This window comes from Primulina tabacum, chromosome 9 (assembly GCF_025594145.1).
Source record: "Primulina tabacum isolate GXHZ01 chromosome 9, ASM2559414v2, whole genome shotgun sequence".
NCBI lineage: Eukaryota > Viridiplantae > Streptophyta > Magnoliopsida > Lamiales > Gesneriaceae > Primulina > Primulina tabacum.
Window position 1 is genome coordinate 19209264 of NC_134558.1, and position 23850 is coordinate 19233113.

Here is a 23850-nt window from a genome sequence, read left to right on the forward strand (position 1 = left end):
TGCATGGATGGATGGAGTACGGAGTGCTGTGGGCCTCGCTCAAAATATCTGCTCTCAGGGAATCGCAGTCAGGAACCCATAGACGGTTCCTATATCTGACTATGCCGTCCACAACTCTATATAGTCTCTGACCCTTAGCCTCGTCCCTCTTCTCCACTTCTGCAACTGCTCGTCAGAAGTTTGCCCTGCCTGAATTCTGTCTCTCGATGTCGGCTATACTGCCAGAGTAGCAAGATTTGGGGCATCGCCACTGGCATAAACTGCAAGCTCACATCTCTGAATCTTCGCGTGCAGCGGTCTCTGTACCGTCAAATGAGCAATCAATAGTGCTTCCTGCTCAGAGCGTCTGCAACCACATTAGCTTTACCCGGATGGTAGCTAATGTCACAGTCATAATCATTCACTAGCTCTAGCCATCTCCTCTGCCTCATGTTCAACTCTTTCTGTGTGAAGAAGTACTTCAGGCTCTCATGATCGGTGAAAAGCATGCACTTCTCTCCATATAGATAGTGTCTCCAAATCTTCAGAGCAAACACCACGGCTGCTAGCTCGAGATCATGAGTCGGATAAATCTTCTCATGAATCTTCAGCTGTCTGAACGCGTAGTCTATAACCCTGTCATGCTGCATCAGAACCGTGCCCAAACCGAGCTTCGAAGCATCTGTATAAACCACAAACTCTCCCTGCTTTGATGGCATAGCTAGAACTGGTGTTGTGGTCAATGCTAGCTTCAACCTGTCAAAGCTCTCCTGGCACTCAAATCCCCATAAAAACTTGGCATTCTTCTTCTTCAAGGCGGTCATAGGCACCGCGATAGAAGAGAAGCCCTGAATGAATTTCCTGTAGTACCCAGCCAATCCCAAGAAGCTACGGATCTCTATCACGCTCTTAGGCACTGGCCAATCTCTGACTGCTTCGACCTTACTGAGGTCGACCTCAATACCGTCTCGAGATACAATGTGGCCCAAGAATGCCACTCTGTCAAGCCAAAACTCTCACTTACTGAACTTGGCATACAACTGTTTGTCCTGTAATGTATGCAGTACGGTCCTCAGATGCTGGCTATGCTCCTCTCTGCTCTTTGAATTGATCAGGATATCGTCAATGAAAAATATGACGAAGTGATTCAAGTATGGCTGAAACACGCGATTCATGAGATCCATGAAGATCTTTGGCGCGTTTGTCAAACCGAAGGGCATCACCATAAACTCATAGTGCCCAAAACGCGTTCGAAAAGCTGTTTATGCACGTCAAACTCTCTCACCTTCAGCTGATGGTATCCGTATCGGAGGCCTATCTTCGAGAACACCGATACCCTCTGAAGCTGATCAAACAAATCCTTGATCCTCGGCAATGGATACTTGTTCTTAACTGTGACCCTGTTCAGCTCTCGGTAGTCAATGCAAAGCCGCATGCTGCCATATTTCCTCTTGACAAACAGTACCGGTGCGCCCCATGGAGAAAATCTAGGGCAAATGAAACCCTTATCTAGCAAATCCTGAATCTAGTATTTCAGTTCTTTCATCTCTACGGGTGCTAGAAGATAAGGTGCCTTAGAGATCGGCACTGTACCTACCATCACCTCAATACAGAAGTCCACCTCTCTGTCTGGTGGGATGCCTGAAACATCACCAGGGAAAATACTGGAGAACTCACTGACCACATCCACGTCCTCGAGCCTCTGACTGACTGGCTCTGACACTGATACGATGCTGGCCAAAAATTTCTGGCAGCCTCTCTTCATAAGCTTCCTCGCACACATGCAGGAAATGACATGTGGAAACTGCTGGTCTCTGGCTGCCTCAAAAATAAACGGCTTACCACTGGGCGGTCGGACAGACACTGACCTCTGTCGAAAGTCTATGACAGCTCCATTCAACGAAAGCCAATCCATACCCAGAATAATGTCGAACTCCAGCAACGATAAAACTATTAAATCTGCCTGCACCATATATTTCTGTAACCGAAACTCCAATCTCTTCACTATCTGAGAAGTGAAAATCTGATCCCCGGATGGGATCGATACTCTGAACCCTGAATCCATCGCCACTGGTACGATTCCTAGTCGCTTGACGAATAATTCGGATATAAACGAATGTGTAGCCCCTGAATCTAGCAATGCATGCGTGGCTACACCTGAAATATATATCCTCTCTGCGACAAAACATACCATCAAATCTAATCGTGTTGAAGTTTAAGAAATTTCTTATCGGAAATTATTCCAAAATCCTCAAAAATTCAACGATTAATCCCAAGTACTCATCAAAATTGTGAATTTGACTACAAAATTTTCGAAATTACAGTTTAGCTCTCAAAGTCTCGAAAATTACATTTTGGTCCTTCAACTTTTCGAAATTTGCAACATGACCCCATAAATTTTTTTTTGGAAATTTAACCTAAAAATTGAGAAATTCTCAAAAACCTAAATGTCAAATTCCCCAAGTTACAGAAGATTCAAAAATCACCCCTTAATACTGGTTACTACAATTGGGTCCTAAAATTCTCCAATTAAACAATTACATTTTTAATCCCAACTAAGTAGAGCATGCGTCCTAATTCCTTCTAAGTTATCAATCTCATAATTTAATCCTCAAAAAAGCATAAAATCCAAGCAATCGTGCGATAAATTAGAAGCTTAAACATAAGGGTTACCAGTAATCAGCGTCGAATCTGGCTCTGCATCGGCCTCCTCGGCATGCATCACATAAGCTCGCCCAGTAGTGGGGCCTGTGTTTTTAGGGCAGTCTGATGCTTTGTGACCCTCCATCCCGAAAATGAAGCATCTGTAGGTCCCCCATAAACACTTGTCGATGTGGAACTTGTTGCACTGCGTGCATGACTGTCTGTCATCTGGCTTAGGCGCCCCTGGTGCCTGGGGAGGTCTCTGCTGCTGGGACCTCCTAACCTGTCTAGGGCTTCTGCTGCCCCTGCTGCCTTGGTGGCCCTAAATATTGTTTCTTCTGCGGCAAAAAATGATGTACTTTTTCATATCTTCATGTTTGCTAGAGATATATGCTCGTTCCTTTATCCGTCATCCCCACTCTTTTTCTTCACAGAAAAATTCATGCAAGTTCCAACAAAAAGAGCAATGTATAGAAACGGTTTATACGACCAATACTAAATGTATTTAATAGGTGCAATTTTCAATTCAATCCTAAAAAACAGATCTATAAGGGCGGTCCATGACACATGTTATGTGAAAACGGCTGTTACATGTCTTCAATATGAGCAATTTTCGGAATGCTCTTAATAGTTATATCAATAAGAGCAATGTATAGAAACGGTTTATACGACCAATACTAAATGTATTTAATAGGTGCAATTTTCAAATCAATCCTAAAAAAACAGAGCTATAAGGGCGGGTCCACAACACCGGTTTTGTGAAACCGCTGTTAAAAATATTCAATTAGAGTACTTTCCAGAATGGTACTAATACCTAAATCAATAGGAGCAATTTATAGCAACGGTTGATACAAATCGGTACTAAACCGCTGTTAAAAATATTCAATTAGAGTAGTTTCCAGAATGGTCCTAATAGCTAAATCAATAGGAGCAATTTATAGCAGCGGTTGATACAAATCGGTACTAAAAATTGCGCAAATAAAGCGGTTATGCGACCACTCCTAAAAGTAAGGAAATAGAAACGGTTTAAGTAAAACCGATTTTGTTGTTCAGTTTGCACGAGTGGTTTTAAAAGTGCTCCTTAAAAACCGCTTCTGGAAACACTTTTTTTTGTAGTGAACTATTTCCTTCCAAATTACAATATAGTTGAGGCCTAAGGCCCTTGGACTTTACTCATTGAAACGAATGTTGCATTCTTACGTATCCTCAATGCTTAATACATACTAGCGTATAAAACTTATTAATTCATCCCATAGTAGCCTTAGAATAATTTTAATAAATCAACTTCACTTATAACTCATAGAGTTCTAGAATCCCCATATCACGATTTTAGATTTTTTACGCGATAAAAATCTTAACATTCGTTCATTGGTATCCTATGTTGAACTCCACTAATTCCCTTCTGTTTTTATTTCACCCAAAATTTTCTTATGAACAAATATCCCATAAATTTGAAATTCAAACTTACCCAATCCAAATAGCTTTGGATAAAATAATTTCAACACACATATCCGCTTAGCCCCAAGTTTTTTAATGACTTTCAAAATCCCTCAAGACAAGGTGTCTACCTCACCTCTTACATGCGTCTATCAAATGATCTAACCATCAATCATACCCAACTTTCTAGAAAAATTTAATTCCAACAAAGGTATAATCTTAATTGTTAAGATCATGATTTAAACTTATGATACATCAAACTTAAGTTCCCAAAATTTTGCTAACTCAATGTCTATTCTTATAACTTAACTAACCGATCAACTTTACCTTAGATGGCCATCACTTTAAATTCTTAATTTGACACAACATTATTTCACTAACGCTTACATTTTTCAATCCCAAGATTGATTTATCCTACAATGTCCTTGATTACTATTTCTTATAACATTATAACTCAGATATCTCAAGGTTCCAAATATCCTTTCAAATCTAAATCATCAAAAATTCCAGTCATTTAAACCATTTGCTTCTCACTTACTGTTAAACTAGTCCCCAAGTTTCTTATCAATTGCAATATAAATTCTTAATTTCCTCAAACATTAACCAATTTGTCCTAAATCTCGAAATTCCACAATTACCAATAAGTTGTTAGCATTCCTAATTCCATTTTATATGTTTTTCGTAACATAAAGTTCAATAATTTTAAACTTATTAAACCCAAAATCAATTCTCATAACATCGAAAAATTACTAATTTAACCCAAGTGTTCCTCTAAAGTTCGAATTAAATCCTCAAAAATTCCAGAATTTGCAATGTGGCCCTTAAAGTTCTCAAAAATTACATTTTTGGCCCTACAACTCTTCGAAATTTGCATTTTTGTCCACCTAAAATTTTTGACTTAGCCTCCTTAAACCTTAAAATTTTCGAAACTCAAAATTTAATTCCAAAGTTTGGTAAATGCGCAAATAGTCCCTTAGAATTTTGTTTTGCACTTAGGTCCTCAAATTAGGAGTTATTACAATTAGGTCCTTAAAATTCTCAATTCTTGCAATTCAACCCTTAAATCTAACTAGGTAGAGCATGCATCCTAAATAAATTCTACGTCTTTATACTCTCTAAGGTCATCGTAGTCTTCGAATCATTAATCCTTACATGAAATCTTCAAAATTAACTAAACTAGCAACCACGAACCTTTGGTATTTTCTTAGAAAATCTACGAGTCCCAAAGGCATTCATAATTGTCAAGTTTAACTTATGACCCACAAGTAAAACATCAGTACTACTAACCAAAAATTAATATAGTCAAATCATTTCTAATCCTTTCTTAATGCCCAGCAGCAAATATCTTATTCATGTCCAATTCCGCCACAAGGCCCGCATGCATGGAAATCATATAATTTCTTGTTCCATGTCATAACATGCATAAAATTTTTAAAACATTAAATCTCAAAACATAGCGACCGATAAACATGTATTGTAAGCATATATCATGTAAACATCCAGGTGATAGCATTAAGACATTTAAAACATGTAAAATCATACAACTTACAGACTTGAGGCTTGAAGACTGAGCGGCAGTAGCTGGCGACGACACAACCCTATACAGGAGCCTTGCTCTGATACCAACTGAAACGTCCACTCGTTCGATTAAATTTGCGTACCCTAAAAAAAATAAAACCATACGGGTAAAAATATCCAATAAAATCCCATTTTTGAAAAATCGACTTAAAAACACCTTGCATTAATTTATAAAATAAATCGTGTGATAAAAAATAATTTTACTGAAAATTCTGCGGTCTCCGTTCCTCGTTCGAGCGTGAAATGCACCTAGAAATCCTAATACATGAACTGATAAAATTCATGAAATAAATCCCTATCATGCAATAATTACGCATAAAATGCATGAAAATAATTAAACACAAATTAATAAAATAAACAATGCATTTTATGCTTTAAAAAAATTTAATAAAATACCAAAGAAATTTAATAATTTGCATGCATGTGGTTCACTTGGACTTTCAGATTTTCGGGACGTTACACATCAAGTCCTCTATTAACATCATGCTCACATGCATCGTCCACACCTAGTGAGTCTATTGGCTTAATAAACTTTAATCATGATAACAAGTACTACATATACATCAACATGCAATAATGAAAATATTTTTACTTAACATAACATTTCATGAACATGCATAAACATAAATATTTTTCTTTATTCATAAACATATTCTATTTCATCATATACATATATATTTTTCTTTTCGTTGAATTCAAATCGTTAATTGTGACTTTCGTATTAGCTGAAGATCGATGAATCCATCTACGTGTAATCATAGTACTGGGCTGCGAGGACATCAACGACACTCTCACCCGTCAACTGATCCTTGGCCTTACATATCATCGTACTATCGTATCATCGTAACATCGTGTTAGTCACAATTATTTCACTTCCTTCAATATTTCATATTTTCATCACTTTATAAAATTCATTCATAAAATAATCATTTTTCTTTTAAACCAAGCATGCAACATATCTTTTAGGGTTAACATTCATCATATTTCCATAAACATTTAAAATAAATATATTAACATATTTTACAGCATTCAGGGCACTGCCAGAACGCCTAACATTTTTTTGGTCTAAAATGACCATTTTACCCCTAGAAGCATAATTTTTCGTATTTATTCTTAGACCTCGAAACGACGTCCCAAATCATTTCAAACTTAACATATAACCTTAAAAAACTCCCATAAATATTCCTTAGACGTAAACTTATGCCCCTCGACTAATTTACCAAATCTTTTTAAAAGCTTAGACGTACATCCCGGTTTTGATTCGTATTCACTCGACACTTAACCAAACTTGAACCAAAGCTTAATGACACCTAAATAAACCATATTCAAACCAAACCAAGCCTAGGAAGCTACTGAATTTTTCTCCATTTTTATTCCGAAACTCTAGCTTGACTAAGCTTGCACCCTTCGGCCCTAGCCCTTGACCAACCCAACCAGACCCTAGCTGACCCTCCTAGGACCCTGACCGAAACTTAAGGACCCTACTGGACCGAGCCTAGAAGAACTAGAATCCCCAGCCCCTCAACCCTTCAACTAAGCATGTGTGCGGCTCCCTCAACTCGTGCGATCCTCCATGCCCTTCGAGCCAACCCTTGTGCAGCCATCTTAGGACCATCATGCAGCCCTCTTAAGTCTACTGGACACACCCTAACCGCAGCTAGTAGCCGTGAACCTCGAAGACTCCTAGTAGAAGAGTCCTTGCCTCCGAGGATTCTTATTTTTGTGCAACCTAAATACCCTCCATGTCCAACCCTTGTGCAACCTTTTCTAGGCCATTAAACCCTCTAAATTTTATCCCTTTTGGTGTCCCTATCAAGGCAGCCCCTTCATGCATCACTAGCAAGAGTTTTAAACCATAAAAACTTGAGTTCTTGGCATGGCATGCAAATAAAACGAAAATTAATGCAATGCAACTTATTTGTTCATGCAAACATACATCAAAACCATAATATGGTGTGATAGATGAGAAAAAGGAGAATTAAGGCGTGCTTTTGCATATATTACGCACGAAAACGTTGTGGCGATTCGAGGGACGTCGACGGAGAGGACTTGCTAAATTTTCCTCAAAACTTTCGTGGCTTACCCTTCAAAGTTACGTGTGGTGTGTGTGTTTTTTCTGGTGGGGAAGAGTTCTTGTAATTTTTGAGGGGAGGGGTGTGGGTTTTAAGCGTTTAGGTTATGGGTTTAGAGCTTTTTATTTTTAATTAAGCATGCATGCAAGTTTGGGCCCATTAACATGATATATTAGGCCCATTAAACCCAATAGCAATTATTTAAAATATTTTGTTTTGGAAAGGTGGTGAAAATAATAGCCGAGTCATCGAAAAGTTCATATTTTCGTCGAAAATCGAATACTGTTTAAACATACGACTCGGCGTATAATTACAAATACACCCCACATTGAACAATTAAAAATAATTATTTAATAAATATTTTCATTCATATGGCCACCGGTTTCCGTTCCTCGATTGCATCTCGAATAATTTTTAAAACCCAGTTTTATGCATTCTAGTTGAAAACTATATTTTAAATATGCAAACATGCCTACCACATTTAATAAATGCAAATAAAATAATTTAATTAAAATACATAAGAAATTTGATAATCTTGCATGCATGTGGTTCACTTGGACCTTCAAATTTTCGGGACAGTAAATATGCAAAAAACAAAAATGTTATTAATTGTCAAAATTTAAAATTAAATAGTGTTGTAGGAGCGAGTGTTTGTCGCTTTACCAAAAACTATAGATGGTGGTAATGGTGCAACTCAAATCTTTTAAACCGAACAACATCTCAAGCACCACAGTTCGATCGCTCTAACAAGCAGGAAAAATTATTGCACCGAACAATCTCCCTCCCAATAATTGCACTCCTTGAAATAAGTGAGAATCGAAGGGACCCGTGACCTTGGCTCTGATACCAATTGTAGGACCGATCATTTGCCGTTTTATCAAAAGTTATAGCTGGTGGTAATGGTGCAATTCAAATCTTTTAGAACGAACATCAGCTCAAACACCACGGTTTGATCGTTCTACCAAACATGGACAATTATTGCACCTAACAAGTGATATAATAAAAAATTTGGTCGAGTCATGAGATTTGGGTGGAGTAACAGTAGACTCGACCCAAACCTCGCTCCTCAACCCAAACATCAAGCCCTTGACCCACACATGGCTCGACCCAGGCGTGAAGAGCTCGACCCACCTAGGTCATGCTTACGACCAAGGTGTAAAGTTGCGACCCAAAATTCAATTTAGGTCGCTGTGTGTGTGCGTGTGTCCAAATCGATGATGGGGAACATGTCGAACAAGAAATCAACAAATAGATCTATAACACCCTGATCAAATTTATGAGTCAAGCTCGACCCAATCTAAATTTAGTGGTAAAATGCAAAATAACAAGTTGAATTATTACCAATACGTGATTCTCTCGTTGGATTTCTTGCAAACCAATATGTTCTAGACTCATTGTTACAATCTACAACAAGAAACCAAACAAATTTGAAAAAAATTGAAGTGATGTGAAGAAGGATCTTAGAATAACATTAACAAGAAATTGAGAAGATTGAGAAAGAGTGGAGTGAGAGATGGCTTGAGTTGATTGGGTTGATTGAGGTTGGATCGTGTAAGTTTTTTATTTAATTTAATTTTAATATATATAAAATTAAAATGAAAATTTAAATATACTAATTAAAAAAATTAAGTTTTAAATAAGTTTAATAAAGCATAAAAAAATAAATTACATCCCGCTCCTTTGTTTTTAATAAACCTCCGGGAGTCCCGATTTACTCATTTTCTCTTTCCCTTTTATTGCTCACTGTTCCATAAAAGATCTGTCACACGATTCCGTACGCGCATTGGAATTTGAAAGTTCCGAAGCAATGGCTTCTCGATCGGTGAAGCTCGTATTCCGGCTGCTGCTGGTGGCGGCGGCGGCGATGGCACTGTATTACGTTGGACGGCCGCTGTACTGGAAAATATCAGCCACCGTTCACGATATTCGTCACAACAAGCAAACTGTTTCCGGAGGTTTTACAAGCTCTCTCTTTCTCTCGAGTATCGAATACATGCGTAATTGAATTTGTGCTTAGAATTACGTTGCTTTGAATCTTGAATCAAAGATTTGACGTTTCGGAATATTTTTTAGTCATTTTTTGTTGTTGGCATGATGTGTTTTTGACCTAAAGGCATGAGATCAATTGTAATTTTGGTACTGGAATTTTTGGTGTTGGATTAGTTTGATTGTAATGCGGATAAATTGATCTTGAAACGCGGGAAAAGAAATTTATTTCAGTCGGTTGTCTGTGTAATTTTTACTATCTTTCTTTATTCGTATTATTATTTTCATCTTCTTCACATTTTATTACACGCAGGGATTTCGAAAATTGTCGAAGAAGCTCAAAAATCCGTTGGGTGGTTTCATGATGAGTCAGATTCAGGACTACAGGACGATAAGAAATCGGTCTCTGCCAGGAGATTTCTTTTGGGGCAGGTCCTGTGACATGTTCATATATACTCTTTTTACAAATTTGTCTGTGAAATGCTAATGCAGAATGGTTTGTATCAATATAGTCGCGTTTTGCCCTTTTTTATGTTGCTGAACAAATGATCTTTGGTATTACATTCTAAACAACGTGCATCTCAAAAGATAGATTGTAAAAATGATATGGGTTTATTAAATATTGTACGAGTAGCTAAGTTATATTAGTGGTGAAATTATTTCTCGTGTATCCGTAATAAAATTACATTTCTTCGCAAGAGATCGTGAAGCTCTTATTGAGCACTCACAAACTAGTTGAGCAAGTCGGCTACTAAAACCTAAACTTTGGATAATGATGTGAATAATGAAATTTTCTGTAGAACAATGAGATGATAATGCTGTTTTCAATCTAGAAAAAATCCCTAATTATTTCACGTTTACACAATCCACTTACATGAAGAAAATAAGCTATAATTTCAAAGACCTAGGTATACAAGCTGTGTACTATTGGATTAAGCGCTGTACTTGGTCTATGTTATGCACTATGACAATATTCTCCTTTGAAAGCGCATGCATCTCGATTGAATGTGTATACAGTTTTCTGCAGTGGAGTTGTTTAGTAACTGTGGTGGGTGAAAATTTTGGTTCACAAACTATTTATCAAATAATGTGAATATTCTCTGGAAGGCCTGGCCCGAGAAAAAGTGAAAGATAGAATTTCAGTGGAGCCTGGAGTCCAACAATTTATCGACTAATGTTCCAGTTACTTTATGCATTCTTGAATTTTCTTTTATGATAACTGGTAAACCCCAAATCAGAACTTGTTCAAATTTGAGGGGTTGAGTTATTTTTATTTTTCATGTGAGAATTAGTAGTTGCAACACTCTTTTTTATCATTTACTTAATGAAATTTTGTAGATATACTTAGATAGATTATTGGTTTCTGTGCTCCAAGGTTCAAACGTGTACTTCTTTGCATTCCTTTCAAAGCTGGTTTGGAATGCATAAGGTATAAATGGAGTTTCAGATATAACACCTTAAGTAATATACGCAGCCATAAGATCATTAGAAGTATAGCACTGCATTCTGTGCCTTGCTTAGTGTGCCAACGCTTAATCCACTACTAACAAGCAGGCATAATATAATGTCTTGCGCTTCATTTTTTAATCCCCACCGGTCCAACTCTATCTATTTAATCTTTGACTATGAAAGAACTGAATAAGTATTGTGCAGTTACGATTACATTTTTCTGTGAATCTCATTCCTTCATTGGCAATTTGATGGGCCAGAAGTTGTTATTCCCATTTATCATCTTACTTACTGCTTGTTTCCTATATGCCTTGTTCATGCTCTGTTTTTTTCACCAGGTGATGTTAGATTCTCAAATTGGTTGCTCACTAAGGGATACTAGCCAGGTACCTATGCTATGTGGTATCTTGTTAGGATATCTCGTGGGACACATGGACACTCCCTTTTAAGCTGTTAGGATATCTCATTTCTTGAAATATAGTCGTGTTAGAAGCTCTGTTGTTTGCACTCACCTTTCTAAACTCTCGCCTTACTTTCCGCAATCAAATTCGATCAGTTTCATTTGTCTTTGTTTTTTCCCTCTTCCCTCAATCATCATTGCTTCCCCTCCCTCGATGAAATAATCTTCAGAAATTGAAGGGAAAAGAAGATTTCATCAAAGATATAATTGTACATTGGGAGCTGTGGACCTCTGAAGTGCTTTTAGGTACCTAATTATGCTTAAAGTTCTTTCAAAATTCTCCTATTGAAGCCACTACTTGAAATGCCTGGAATTTTTTTACCACTTTCCTCTTATTGCTTATGAGTGGGTCCATGGCAAACTGGACTGACTATGATAGGATCTTCTGGTTAATTGGGTTTTTGACTTTCCTGAATATCTTTTTATTTTATAACCAAACTGACTTTCAGAATTGGAAAAATATTACCATGATGGGTTTAATGCTACAACATTATTGCTTTATGTAGTGGAATATGTAAAAGATGAGATTTCTTCATATCTCCATGGATGTCACGTGAACTTTTTTTTATTGGGTAGTTGTGTTTATACAAAGTTCTATACATAGAAAGTAAGTGATGCTTGTTGGTTCAATCGTTTTTTTCCTTCTTTAGATGGGGATGGGGGAGGAGTTTTGTTATAATTGAGATTCGTCTCAAATTTTGGATATGTGTACCGGATGGACTATAGGTCATCCACCAAGATGGACTTATTTACTTGTGCAATATTAGTGTAAACATATCATAACCATTATCATCGGTACGTAGCTTCTCAAGATGTAACAATTTCTCGTTCAACGCATCTCGGATCCAATGATACCTAACAAAAATATGCTTTGACCTTAAGTGTAAACTAGAGTTCTTACTCAGATGAATTGCACTCTGACTATCATAGTAGAGCGTAAATTTTTCTTGTCTCAAGCCTAACTCTTGTAGAAACTTTTTCAACCATAGTATTTTTTACATGCTTCAGTTGTGGCTAGGTACTCGGCTTTTGTTGTAGACAATGCCACGCACTTTTGAAGTTTTGATTGCCATGAGACTGTTCCCCTGCAAAGGTCATCAAGTATCCGGATGTGGACTTTCTAGAATCAATATCACCTGCCATATCTGCATCAGCATAACCTTCTAACATAGTTTGACTAGTTTCGAATCTCAAAGAAAGCCTAGACGTACCTCTCAGATATCGGAATATCCATTTCACTGCTGACCAATTATCTTTGCCAGGATTCGAGAGAAATCGACTTACCATGCCAAATGCGTGAGCAATGTAAGGTCTTGAACATACCATCGCATACATCAAACTGGCGACTGCTGAAGCATAAAGAACCCTTTCCATTTATTTCTTTTCTTCCTCACTTGTGGGACATTGAATGGAACTTAGTTTGAAATGACATGCAAGTGGAGTAACAGCCTTTGCTTTATCCATTTTGAATCTTTAAAGAACTTTCTCAATGTATTGTTCTTGAGATAACCATAGTTTTTTATTGGCCTTATCCCTCGAGATCTTTATTCTAAGAATCTGTTTTGCTGATCCTAAGTCTTTCATTGCAAATTACTTGTTAAGCTCCCCCTTAAGCTTTTCTATCTTGCTTGAATCATGACCAATGATCAACATATCATCAACATACAACAATATCATGATGATATCATTCTGATCATATTTCTTAACAAATACACAATGATCAGAACTGGTTCTGTTGTACCCATGATTCATCATGAATGTATCAAACTTCTTGTACCACTGTCTTGGAGCTTGTTTCAACACGTATAAACTTTTGTTTAATCGACACACCATATCTTCTTTGCCTTTAACTATGAATCCTTCCGGTTGCTCCATGTATATTTCTTCATGTAGATCACCATGAAGAAATGCAGTCTTAACATCGAGTTGTTCTATTTCCATATCCATACTAGCTGCAAGTCCCAGAACAACTCTGATAGAGGACATCTTCACCACTGGTGAGAAAATTTCATCAAAATCAACACCTTTCTTCTGGCTGAAACCCTTCACAACTAGCCTCGCTTTGTACCTTAGCCGTGATTTATTTTCTTTAGTCTTCAACCTGTAAACCCATTTATTTTTGAGTGCTTTCTTACTTTTTTGTAGTTTTACTAAGTTGTAGGTGTGATTTTCATGAAGCGATTGCATCTCTTCTTTCATCGTTTCGATCTACTTATATTTTTGTGTACTTGATACAGCTTCTTTGAAACTCTCTGCTTCTCCGCCATCAGTGATAAACACATACTCATGTGGGTTGTATCTCGTATAAGGTATTCTTTTTTTGGTGGACCTTCTGATAACTGTTTCTGAAGGTGGAGTTGAAGAGTTGTCTTGAGCATCTATTGGCTCAACTGAATAGTCATGCTCAGTTTGTGTTTCTGCCCCGTGATCCTGAAATCTAAATTTACAGGAGTTTTTGAATTGGATGATTGTGATCGTTTGTTGTATTCCACATCAGAACCAATTTCATCTTTGAGGAATACAATATCTTGGCTTCTAACAATCTTTTGATTCAATGGATCCCATAATCTGTATCCGAACTCTTCATGGCCATAACCCAAAAATGTGCACTTTTTAAATTTGTCGTCAAGCTTGGATCTTTCATTTTTGTTATATGAACAAAGCTTTGCAACCAAACATTCAGTGTTTGTATGAGACATCTTTCCCTGTCCAGACTTTGTTAGGAACATCACCATCTAACGAAGTTGATGGAGAAAGATTGATCAAATCAATTGCAGTTCTCATAGCTTCGCCCCAAAAAGAATTGGGCAATTTGGAGTGTGATAACATGCACTTTATCCTCTAACAAATTGTCTTGTTCATTCTTTCAGCTAGACCATTGTGCTGTGGGATTTTTGAAACACTTTTCTCAAGCCTGATACCATGAGTTATACAGTATTGCTCAAATGGATCTCTGTATTCACCATCATTGTTGGAACGAATACACTTCAGTTTCTTTCCTGTTTCTCTTTCAAATTTTGCGGTAAAATTCTTAAAGACATCAAGGACATGATCTTTATATTTCAGCGAAAAGCACTAGACCTTTCGTGAGAAATCCCAACAAAGATCACAAATATAGCGCACCACCGAGAGTTCTGTATTTCATGTAACACAAATCTGTGTGTACTAACTCCAAGCGTTGAGTTTTTCTGGATAAAGAAAACTTTGAAATGCAACTCTGTGTTGTTTTCCGGCCAAACAATCAAAACAGGTTTCCAAATGCATACCAGATACTTCCGGAAGGAGTTTTCTCTTAGCCAATGTTTCCATTCCATTTTGGCTAATATGTCCAAGTTTCTTGTGCCACAACTCAATGGATGAGGTTTTTGTAGATGCATGAACCTCTCCATTGGATATTTTTGCTTGCATGAAGTAAAGAGGATTTTCCTTCATACCTCTATCAATAATAAGAGATCCTTTGGTGAGTTTCCATTTTCCTTCACCGAAGTTACTTGAACAACCATCATCATCAAGCTTGCCTATATAGATGATGTTAAATCGAATATCTGGAACATGTCGAACATCTCTGAGAATGAGATGACTCCTTGTATCTGTCTTCAAGACAATGCTCCCTATACCAACGACCTCAGTCAAACCTTGATTGGCCATTCTAACTTTGCCAAAGTTTCCACTTGAGTAGGACGCAAATATATCTCTGTTTGGAGTAATATGATATGAAGCTCCCGACTCAATAATCCAATCAGTTTGCTGGTATGATATACTGACACATGCATCATCACCAAGGATGATAATATCTCCATCAGATGTACTGCAGCCATGTCTTTCTCTTCCGACTTTGTCCCATTTCTTTGATCTATCTTCTTTTTTTGCATTCTCTTTCATAGTGGTTTGGACCTACATAATTGAAGGATCGTGTGTTCTAGTGCCTTCGAAGGAATTTCGTACACAACAGTTTTCAATGAGCTTCAATAGCTCGTGTTCTAAGAATATTAACACCGATGAATAAATCGAGTTTGGTTTTAAAACCAAGCGGAAGAAACTCGAAGTAATCCTTCGTGAAGAATACTGATATATTGAGAAAATATTTTAACTTATGTAAACTGACTAACTGAAATAAGAGAGATTAGTTTTTGCATTCTTCAGTTCAGTTACGGTGACAACTCAACTGACGAATACTCCAACTGATCAAAACAGTTCGAAAACAATAGTTAATCAGTTAAATACACAAGATATGTTTATGGATGTTCGGAGACTTCAATTGCTCCTACGTCACCCCTTCTATCTCCACGGATAGGATCCACTAGAAGACTTTGATTTATACAACTACTTGTACAAACCGACTCAGCTAGGCCTTACACTACTGCCTAAACTGAACTTCTAGCTACGACTGAAGACAGCACCTTCCAGCCAACATTTTTTTAACGTCTATGTGTCAAAGACTACATACACAAGTTTAACGTCTTTGTGCAAGACTGTTTTTGAGTGGTTTTGAGAGTGAGTGTGTATGTGAGAACTGAACAAAAGTGTTCTCACATACTGAGGGATAATGGCTTCTATACTAATCAGATACAATGATAACGAGTTCCCTCCGGGCTTGAATGCTTCTATAAGCTGATTTGCAACTGAGTGTGCCCTTCTCTGTTTTTCTTTTTCTCACTCTCTTCTTGTTTTTGGTTCTTGTTTTGCTATATGTTGAGTCTTCACTGATCTCCTCTTTATATAGGCGGGAATAACTGATCGTACAGTGAGACTCATTTATTGCATCCGTTGCATTTTGAATCGGCTTCTTGGACTTTGTGTCTCGCCTTTTCGTCTGTCCTTCTGAAGCGTTTTGTCTTCTAATGCTCTGATGCAATTACCATTATTGTCCTTTGACTGGACTAAGGGTTGTACCTTTATGCACAGCTGGAATCCATTTATTGTAAGCTTGTCTTAATCTGCACTGAAAGGTTTTTAACCGATGCATCAGTTTGGTCAGCTTGACTGATCTTCAGTTGGGCTTAGTGAAATTAGTTGACTCGCCAGTTGAACTGATTTCACCTTTGTTCTGTTTGAACAGGTCAGTTGAGCTCTTCGTCAGTTGGATACAACATCAGCTGGCCAGGCTTTTGAGATCTTCCTGTTGAATTACTTATCAACTGGACAATTTAACTGAGCTGCTTGATAGAAGAACCAGTTGGACTGATTTGGTCTCGGCGGTAAGTTGGTTTAATCAGTTGATGTCTTCGATAGCTTCAGTTATGATTTCGTGAATTGATTAGTTCAGTTCTAGCTGTCTGCACACTAAGGTAAATTGTTAGAAATAAGATGATAAGTTTTGTTAACATCAAAATTAAGATTGCGAACTGAGAAGTTCCAACAATCTCCCCCTTTTTTATGGTCACGAAACTTAAGCAATTAAAGCGCAATATATTCAGTTTAAGGGTTAGTACATTCGAACTCTGTTAAAGGCTCCCCCTCAAAAACTGAATTACTAAAGAAAAATTTAAAACAGAACTTTTCAGTTGACTGAGAGAGTAACTAGATTTTAAGCTAAATTTTCTTACAAAGGAAAGCTCCCGCTCAGAAACTGAATAAAACCCGTATTTGAGAAATATTTAACTTAGTCAATTAATCATTCAAGCATCGTAAGCAAGATAACTGAAATATCTATTCAATCCCAACGGAACACAACTGAATAAGAATGATGTTTTATTTAAATTTTCAAGAATTTACATTTGAGTGTATACATCAGTTGAAAAAGGAAAAATTGCTATCACAATAGCATATTTTAAACAGCATCGATATCAGTCGGTTTCTGTGACAGAACTGGATATACCATCAGCTAGTTGTCTTGATAGCTTGAACAACTGCATCAGTTGTGAGTTCCATTTGCTAGAGAAATGAGTTAAACTGCTTTGGACTTGTCCTCTGTGCTCACCCAACTGGTCGAGCAGACTCTGACTAGGCTCACGTGGAGTTCAGTTGGTGATTAAATAAACCAACATCCCAACATAGATGAGTTTCGTCTGAAGAACAATTGACTTGGTAGGTTTGCAACTGATTTCTTGTTCAGTGAGCAATTTGGCTGTGCATCTTTGCATATGTTCCTCAGTCCCCTACACCCTGATTAAAAACTCCAAAGTTAAGAAATTGGAGAAGTGGTCATAACGAAAATTGCAGGACCAATCCTCTCAACTCTTTACTAAAGATAGACATATAAATATTTTCAAATAGTTTTGAAAATAATTTAAAATACTTTTAAATAGCTTTTAACACTATTTTAAAGTAATACATTTTAAAACACAGTTTTCTTTAAATGTTCTACTTAGAACAACCCGCTCTGATACCAACTGAAGGATCGTGTGTGCTAGTGCCTTCGAAGGCATTTCGTACACAACAGTTTCCAATGAGCTTCAATAGCTCGTGTTCTAAGAATATTAACACCGATTAATTAAATCGAGTTTGGTTTTAAAACCAAGTGGAAAAAACTCGAAGTAATCCTTCGTGAAGAATACTGATATATTTAGAAAACATTCTAACTTATGTAAACTGACTAACTGAAATAAGACATATTAGTTTTTGCATTCTTCAGTTCAGTTACGGTAACAACTGAACTGACAAATACTCAAACTGATCAAAACAGTTTGAAAACAATAGTTAATCAGTTAAATACAAAATATATGTTTATGGATGTTCGGAGACTTCAACTGCTCCTACGTCACCCCTTCTATCTCCACGGATAGGATCCACTAGAAGACTTTGATTTAGACAACTACTTGTACAAACTCACTCAGCTAGGACTTACACTACTACCTAAACTGAACTCCTAGCTACGACTGAAGGCAGCACCTTGCAACCAACACTTCTTTAACGTTTATGTGTCAAAGACTACATACACAAGTTTAACGTCTTTGTGCAAGACTGTTTTTGAGTGGTTTTGAGAGTGAGTGTGTATGTGAGAACTGAACAAAAGTGTTCTCACATACTGAGGGACAATGGCTTCTATACTAAGCAGATACAATGATAACGAGTTCCCTCCGGGCTTGAATGCTTCTGTAAGCTGATTTGCAACTGAGCGTGCCCTTCTTTGTTTTTCTTTTTCTCACTCTCTTCTTGTTTTTGGTTCTTGTTTTGTTATATATTGAGTCTTCATTGATCTCCTCTTTATATAGGCGGGAATAACTGATCGTACAGTGAGACTCATTTATTGTATCCGTTGCATTTTGAATCGGCTTCTTGGTCTTTGTGTCTCGTCTTTTCATCTGTCCTTCTGAAGCGTTTTGTCTTCAAATGCTCTGATGCAACGGCCAGTATTGTCCTTTGACTGGACAAGAGGTTGTACCTTTACGCACAGCTGAAATCCATTTACTGTATGCTTGTCTTAATCTGCACTGAAAGGTTTTTAACTGATGCTTCAGTTTGGTCAGCTTGACTGATATTCAGTTGGGCTTAGTGAAATTAGTTGACTCGTCAGTTGAACTGATTTCACCTTTGTTCAGTTTGAACTGGTCAGTTGAGCTCTTCGTCAGTTGGATACAACATCAGCTGACCAGGCTTTTGAGATCTTCCTGCTGAATTACTTATCAACTGGACAATTTAACTGAGCTACTTGATAGAAGAACCAGTTGGACTGATTTGGTGTCGGCGATAAGTTGGTTTAATCAGTTGATATCTTCGATAGCTTCAGTTATGATTTCGTGAACTGATTAGTTCAGTTTTAGCTGTCTGCGCACTAAGGTAAATTGTTAGAAATAAGATGATAAGTTTTGTTAACATCAAAATTAAGATTGCGAACTGAGAAGTTCCAACAACAATAATGGCATTTGAATTGTTTTCTGGTCTTGTACTTTCCTCTGGATTTGTCTCTTCCTTTCTGAGGTCCTCTAGTGTAATTTCTTCCTCGATTATCAACGATTTCTGTAACTAATGCCTTTGTTTAAGAGTTGGCTTCTTGCTCCTTTCTTCTGGACACTTCATTTAGAAGACAATCTTTGACTGTTTGTAATGTCAGTTTTCCATCAGGAGCAGAATTATTGAGCGACACCACAAGAGTATCCCAACTATCTGGCAAGGAGCTCAGTAATAATAGTGTCGTAACTTCGTCATCCAGGGTAATCTTCATGGTGATAGATTGGTTGATTAGACCCTGGTAAGAATTCAGATGCTCTGTCATATTTGCATTGAGTTTAAACATCCCTGCGCAATGGATTCTTCCATGTATCCTAATATGGCTCTGATATTCCTTGTTGGGATAGATAGTGTAACGTCCCGAAAATTTGAAGATCTACGTGAATCACATGCATGTAAGTTATCAAATTTCTTATGTATCTTAATTAATTTATTTTAATTGCATTTAGTTAATATGATAGACGTGTTTACATGTTTAAAATATGGTTTTCTACTTGCATAAAATTGTGTTTTAAAGGTTATTCGAGACGCGATCGAAAACGGAGACCGGGGACCATTTAGGAGAAAATATTTTTATTAAACAATTATTTTTAATTGTTTAAATGTGTGGTGTATTTTAAATGAAATTTTCGAAAATGATGTATTTTATATACCGAGTCCTATTTTTAAACGGTATTCGATTTTCGAAGAAAATATGAACTTTGCGATAACTAGGCTATTATTTTCACAAACTTTCCTAAACAAAATATTTTAAATATTAATTATTAGGCTTAATGGGCCTAATATACTATGTTAATGGGCCTAAGCTTACATCTCGTGTTCTAATTGATATTTAAAAGCCAAAACCCTCCCTTAACCTACATAACCACATGCCCCTTCCCCTAAATTTTACAAGGACTTTTTCATCTGCCTCTACAAGAACACACACACACCACACACTAGCCCTCACGTGAATGTTGAAGGAGAATTCAGTAAGGGTTGTCTCTCTGCCAACGTTCCTCGCATCACCAAATTGTTTTCGGACGTAATATACGCAAAGGCACGCCTTAACTTTCTTCCAAACATTTTTCACACCATATTATGTGTATTTAATTATATCCCTGCATAAAAAACATGATACACAGATTTTATTTTCGTTTTTTGACATGCCATGGCCAAAACTCATGTTTTAATGATACAAAAATCTTGTTAATGGTGCATAAAAGGGCTGCAATGTTAGGGAAATAAAAAAGGATGAATTTCAGAGGTTTTAGGAGGCTAGAAATGGTTTCACAAGGGCTGGACATGGAGGGTACATAGCTTCCACGAAATAAGAGTCCTACTGGCTAAGGGGTATTCGGCTAGGAGTCCTTGTTGGTTACAGTTTCTATCTACTGTTAGAGCATGACTAGGAGTTCTAAGAGGGCTGCATGAGGGTCATAAGATGGCTGCATGAGGGTCATAAGATGGCTGCACGAGGGTTGGCTCGAATGGAAAGGAGGATCGCACGAGTTGAGGGAGCCGCGCGAATGCATAATTGACGGATGGAAGGGTTGGGGCTTCTAGGTCTTCTAAGCTCTGTCCAGTAGGGTCCAAAAGGGTTCATCGGGGTTCAGTCATGGTCCTAGGAGGGGCTCATAGGGGCTGGTCGAGTTGCTTGAAAGCTAGGATCGAAAATTTGCATGATATAGACTAGGGTTTTAGAAAATAGGAACACCAAAAATTTCAGTAGGTAGCTAGGCTGGTTCGAGGGTTCTAATGGGGTTAGTTTGGGTTGGAAAAGGTTTAGTTGTGTGTTATTAAGCTTTGCTCCGAGTTTGGTAAGTTTTGGTTAAGTTTCGAGTTAATACTTGTCAAAACCGGGATGTACGTCTAAACTTTAAAAACGATTTGATAAATTAGTCGAGGGGCATAATTTTACGTCTAAGGAATATTTATAGGAGTGTTTTAAGGTTATATGTTAAGTTTAGAATGATTTGGGATGTCATTTCGAGGTCTTGGGATAAATTTGAAAATTTATGCTTCTAGGGGTAAAACGGTCATTTTATACCTAAAAATTGTTAGACGCCCTGAATGCTGTAATATATGATAAAAATTTTATTTTAAATGTTTATGAAACTTTATGATGAAACGTTAATGCTAAAAGATGTGTTACATGCTTGGTTTAAAAGAAAAATGATTTATATATATGCATGAATTTTTATAAGTGATGAAAATATGAAACATTGGAGGAGGTTAAGTGATTGTGACTAATACGATGATATGATTGGAGATAACATGAGGGAAAAGGCCCCAGAGAGAGCCCGTTTACGGGAGAAGGCCCCAGAGGGAGCTCGACGATCGTATTTCCATCGACATGATATGATGATATGTAAGGCCAAGGCTCAGTTGAGGTGTGAGAGTGTCGCTAATATCCCCGCCGCCCAGCACTGTATTTACACGTAGATGGATCCATCGACCTTTAGATGATACGAAAGTCACAATTAACTATCCGAAATCAATAAAATGAAAAATGTATACGTATATGATGAAAAAGGAAATGCATATGATGAGAGGAAAAATGTTTAAGTTTATGCATGATCATGAAAAATTATTTTATATAAAAGTATTTTCACTATTGCATGTGATTGTATATATATTACTTGTTATCATGGTTAATGTTTGCTGGGTCAATAGACTCACTAGGTGTGATCGATGCAGGTGAGCATGATATCGATGTTGTTGAGAGACTTGATGGTTGATCTTGCTGGACTGAAGGTGCACACAACCTGAGGACCAGTGCTAGTTTTTCGCATTTAAATTTAATTTATGATTTAAGTTTACGTTAAAGATTTTATGACTTTTATGATGCTTTTGAGAAGTTTTTGAGAGGATGTTAGAGTTAGTTTATTTTGATATTTTGCGAAGTTTAGGTTTGGTAAACCATTGACGATTTTATGTTTTGAATTATTTTCCTTTGGATTTTTAAATAATAGTTGGTGAATTTATTTTAAATGGTGCAAATGTATTTTAAAAATATATATGTATGTGTATGGTAGTTCGGCCGAATAGTGTAGGAAAGAAAAAAATTCTAGTATATTTTAAAGAAAAAAGAGTAGTGGACGTTTTAGATAGCCAAATTAAATAACTTTTCTTACAGCGGAAGAGTTGATTCTTTTCCCTTTAGCGGTAATATCAGATCAAAATATTTCCACGATATCAATAATGATAATAATTAGGATTTTTACGTGGAAAACCCAAATTAGGAAAAAATCACGAGACCGAAGTCCAACAAAAGTAGTCTCCACTATATCAATAATGGGTACAAATCGTTCCTACAACCATATGAGTTAACAACAACTCTCTTTAGAACAACTTAGGAGACACTAAGAAATTCAAGAATAATTATTCTTGGATGATATACTCAATCTCACTTTCAAAGTGGAACTCACACAACTCTAATCACATAGAAAATTCTTTCTGACGTGGAAGATCGGACATTGCCGCAACCACAGAGCATACTAAAATCTATCTAAATGACTGTTATACAACACTCAATTGCTTGTGTTTTTGCGTGTCTTTGGATAGATGGATGAATGCAACTATATGGTTATTTGTAGGAAAATTTTTGGGTTTGGTGAAGTGTGAATGATGAATATATTTTCAAAGTTTGGTAGCCTCACTTTGAACCAAACTTTGAAAAATAGTTTGAATACAAATTATGCTTGAATTGTCAACATTGAATATAGGGAAAATAATTCATCTAAAGCATCACTAATAAAGGGTACACATTATTTTTTTTATTTCTAAAAATTTGTTTTATATTGAATTTCATCGAGTCTTTCGTCATTTTTCAAGTAAATGACCATCATATTCTTAGTAAGCACAATCCCGACTTTCCCTCTAATATTGTCATATATTCACACATATACTCAAAATCGTCGTTGATGCAACTCTTCTATGACAAATATATATCATTCTATTTATAGAATAATGTATGAGAGATATAAAATAATCTACCTAAGCTAAAAAAAAAAACAGAACAACTCCCTTTCAATGGGCAACATCATTTGAACAAAGATTCAAAATGATGCCATAGATGCCAAAAAATATGGTAGGGGCCGTCGGTGACAAAACAGCGCAAATCCCAAAGAAGTAAAAAAGCACAGAAAAAAGCAAGTGTAGACTGCAGCGTATTAATATGCGGTATCACACGGGAATATTTATTTTATGTTACATTTGGAGAGTTTTGATATTTCTTTTCTTGTAGTCGAATTTTAGTACTTGAATCATATTGAAATAAGGATGTCTCTCCAGAAACACACAGAATGAACAGTAACTTAGCATCCAACGCCTGATGTAGACTCTTCGAGAATACAGACGTGGACCTCGGATCCC

The 23850-nt window shown here is 36.8% G+C and overlaps 1 protein-coding gene and 1 long non-coding RNA gene across 4 annotated transcripts; one reads left to right on the forward strand and one right to left on the reverse strand.

Moving 5' to 3' along the window:
- Positions 1-1504: 1504 nt before the first annotated feature.
- LOC142556970 (uncharacterized) lies at positions 1505-2044 on the reverse strand. The gene has a single exon (XM_075668453.1). It carries the CDS (start codon positions 2042-2044, stop codon positions 1505-1507), a length of 540 nt encoding a protein of 179 aa, XP_075524568.1.
- Positions 2045-10012: 7968 nt separating this feature from the next.
- Positions 10013-22441, forward strand: LOC142556464 (uncharacterized). Of its 3 annotated transcripts, XR_012822623.1 has the most exons (8): positions 10013-10127; positions 11483-11530; positions 11775-11850; positions 16328-16525; positions 16664-16802; positions 19598-19735; positions 19842-19889; positions 22174-22441. It is a non-coding gene; the product is annotated as an uncharacterized LOC142556464 (long non-coding RNA). The 3 variants fall into 3 exon arrangements; XR_012822622.1 differs by having other exon boundaries at positions 19598-19889; XR_012822624.1 differs by lacking the exons at positions 19598-19735; positions 19842-19889.
- Positions 22442-23850: the final 1409 nt, after the last annotated feature.

Bases quoted from the DNA above. Each gene is read 5' to 3' on its own strand.
- LOC142556970 (XM_075668453.1), bottom strand. From the start codon at position 2,044: ATGGATTCAGGGTTCAGAGTATCGATCCCATCCGGGGATCAGATTTTC.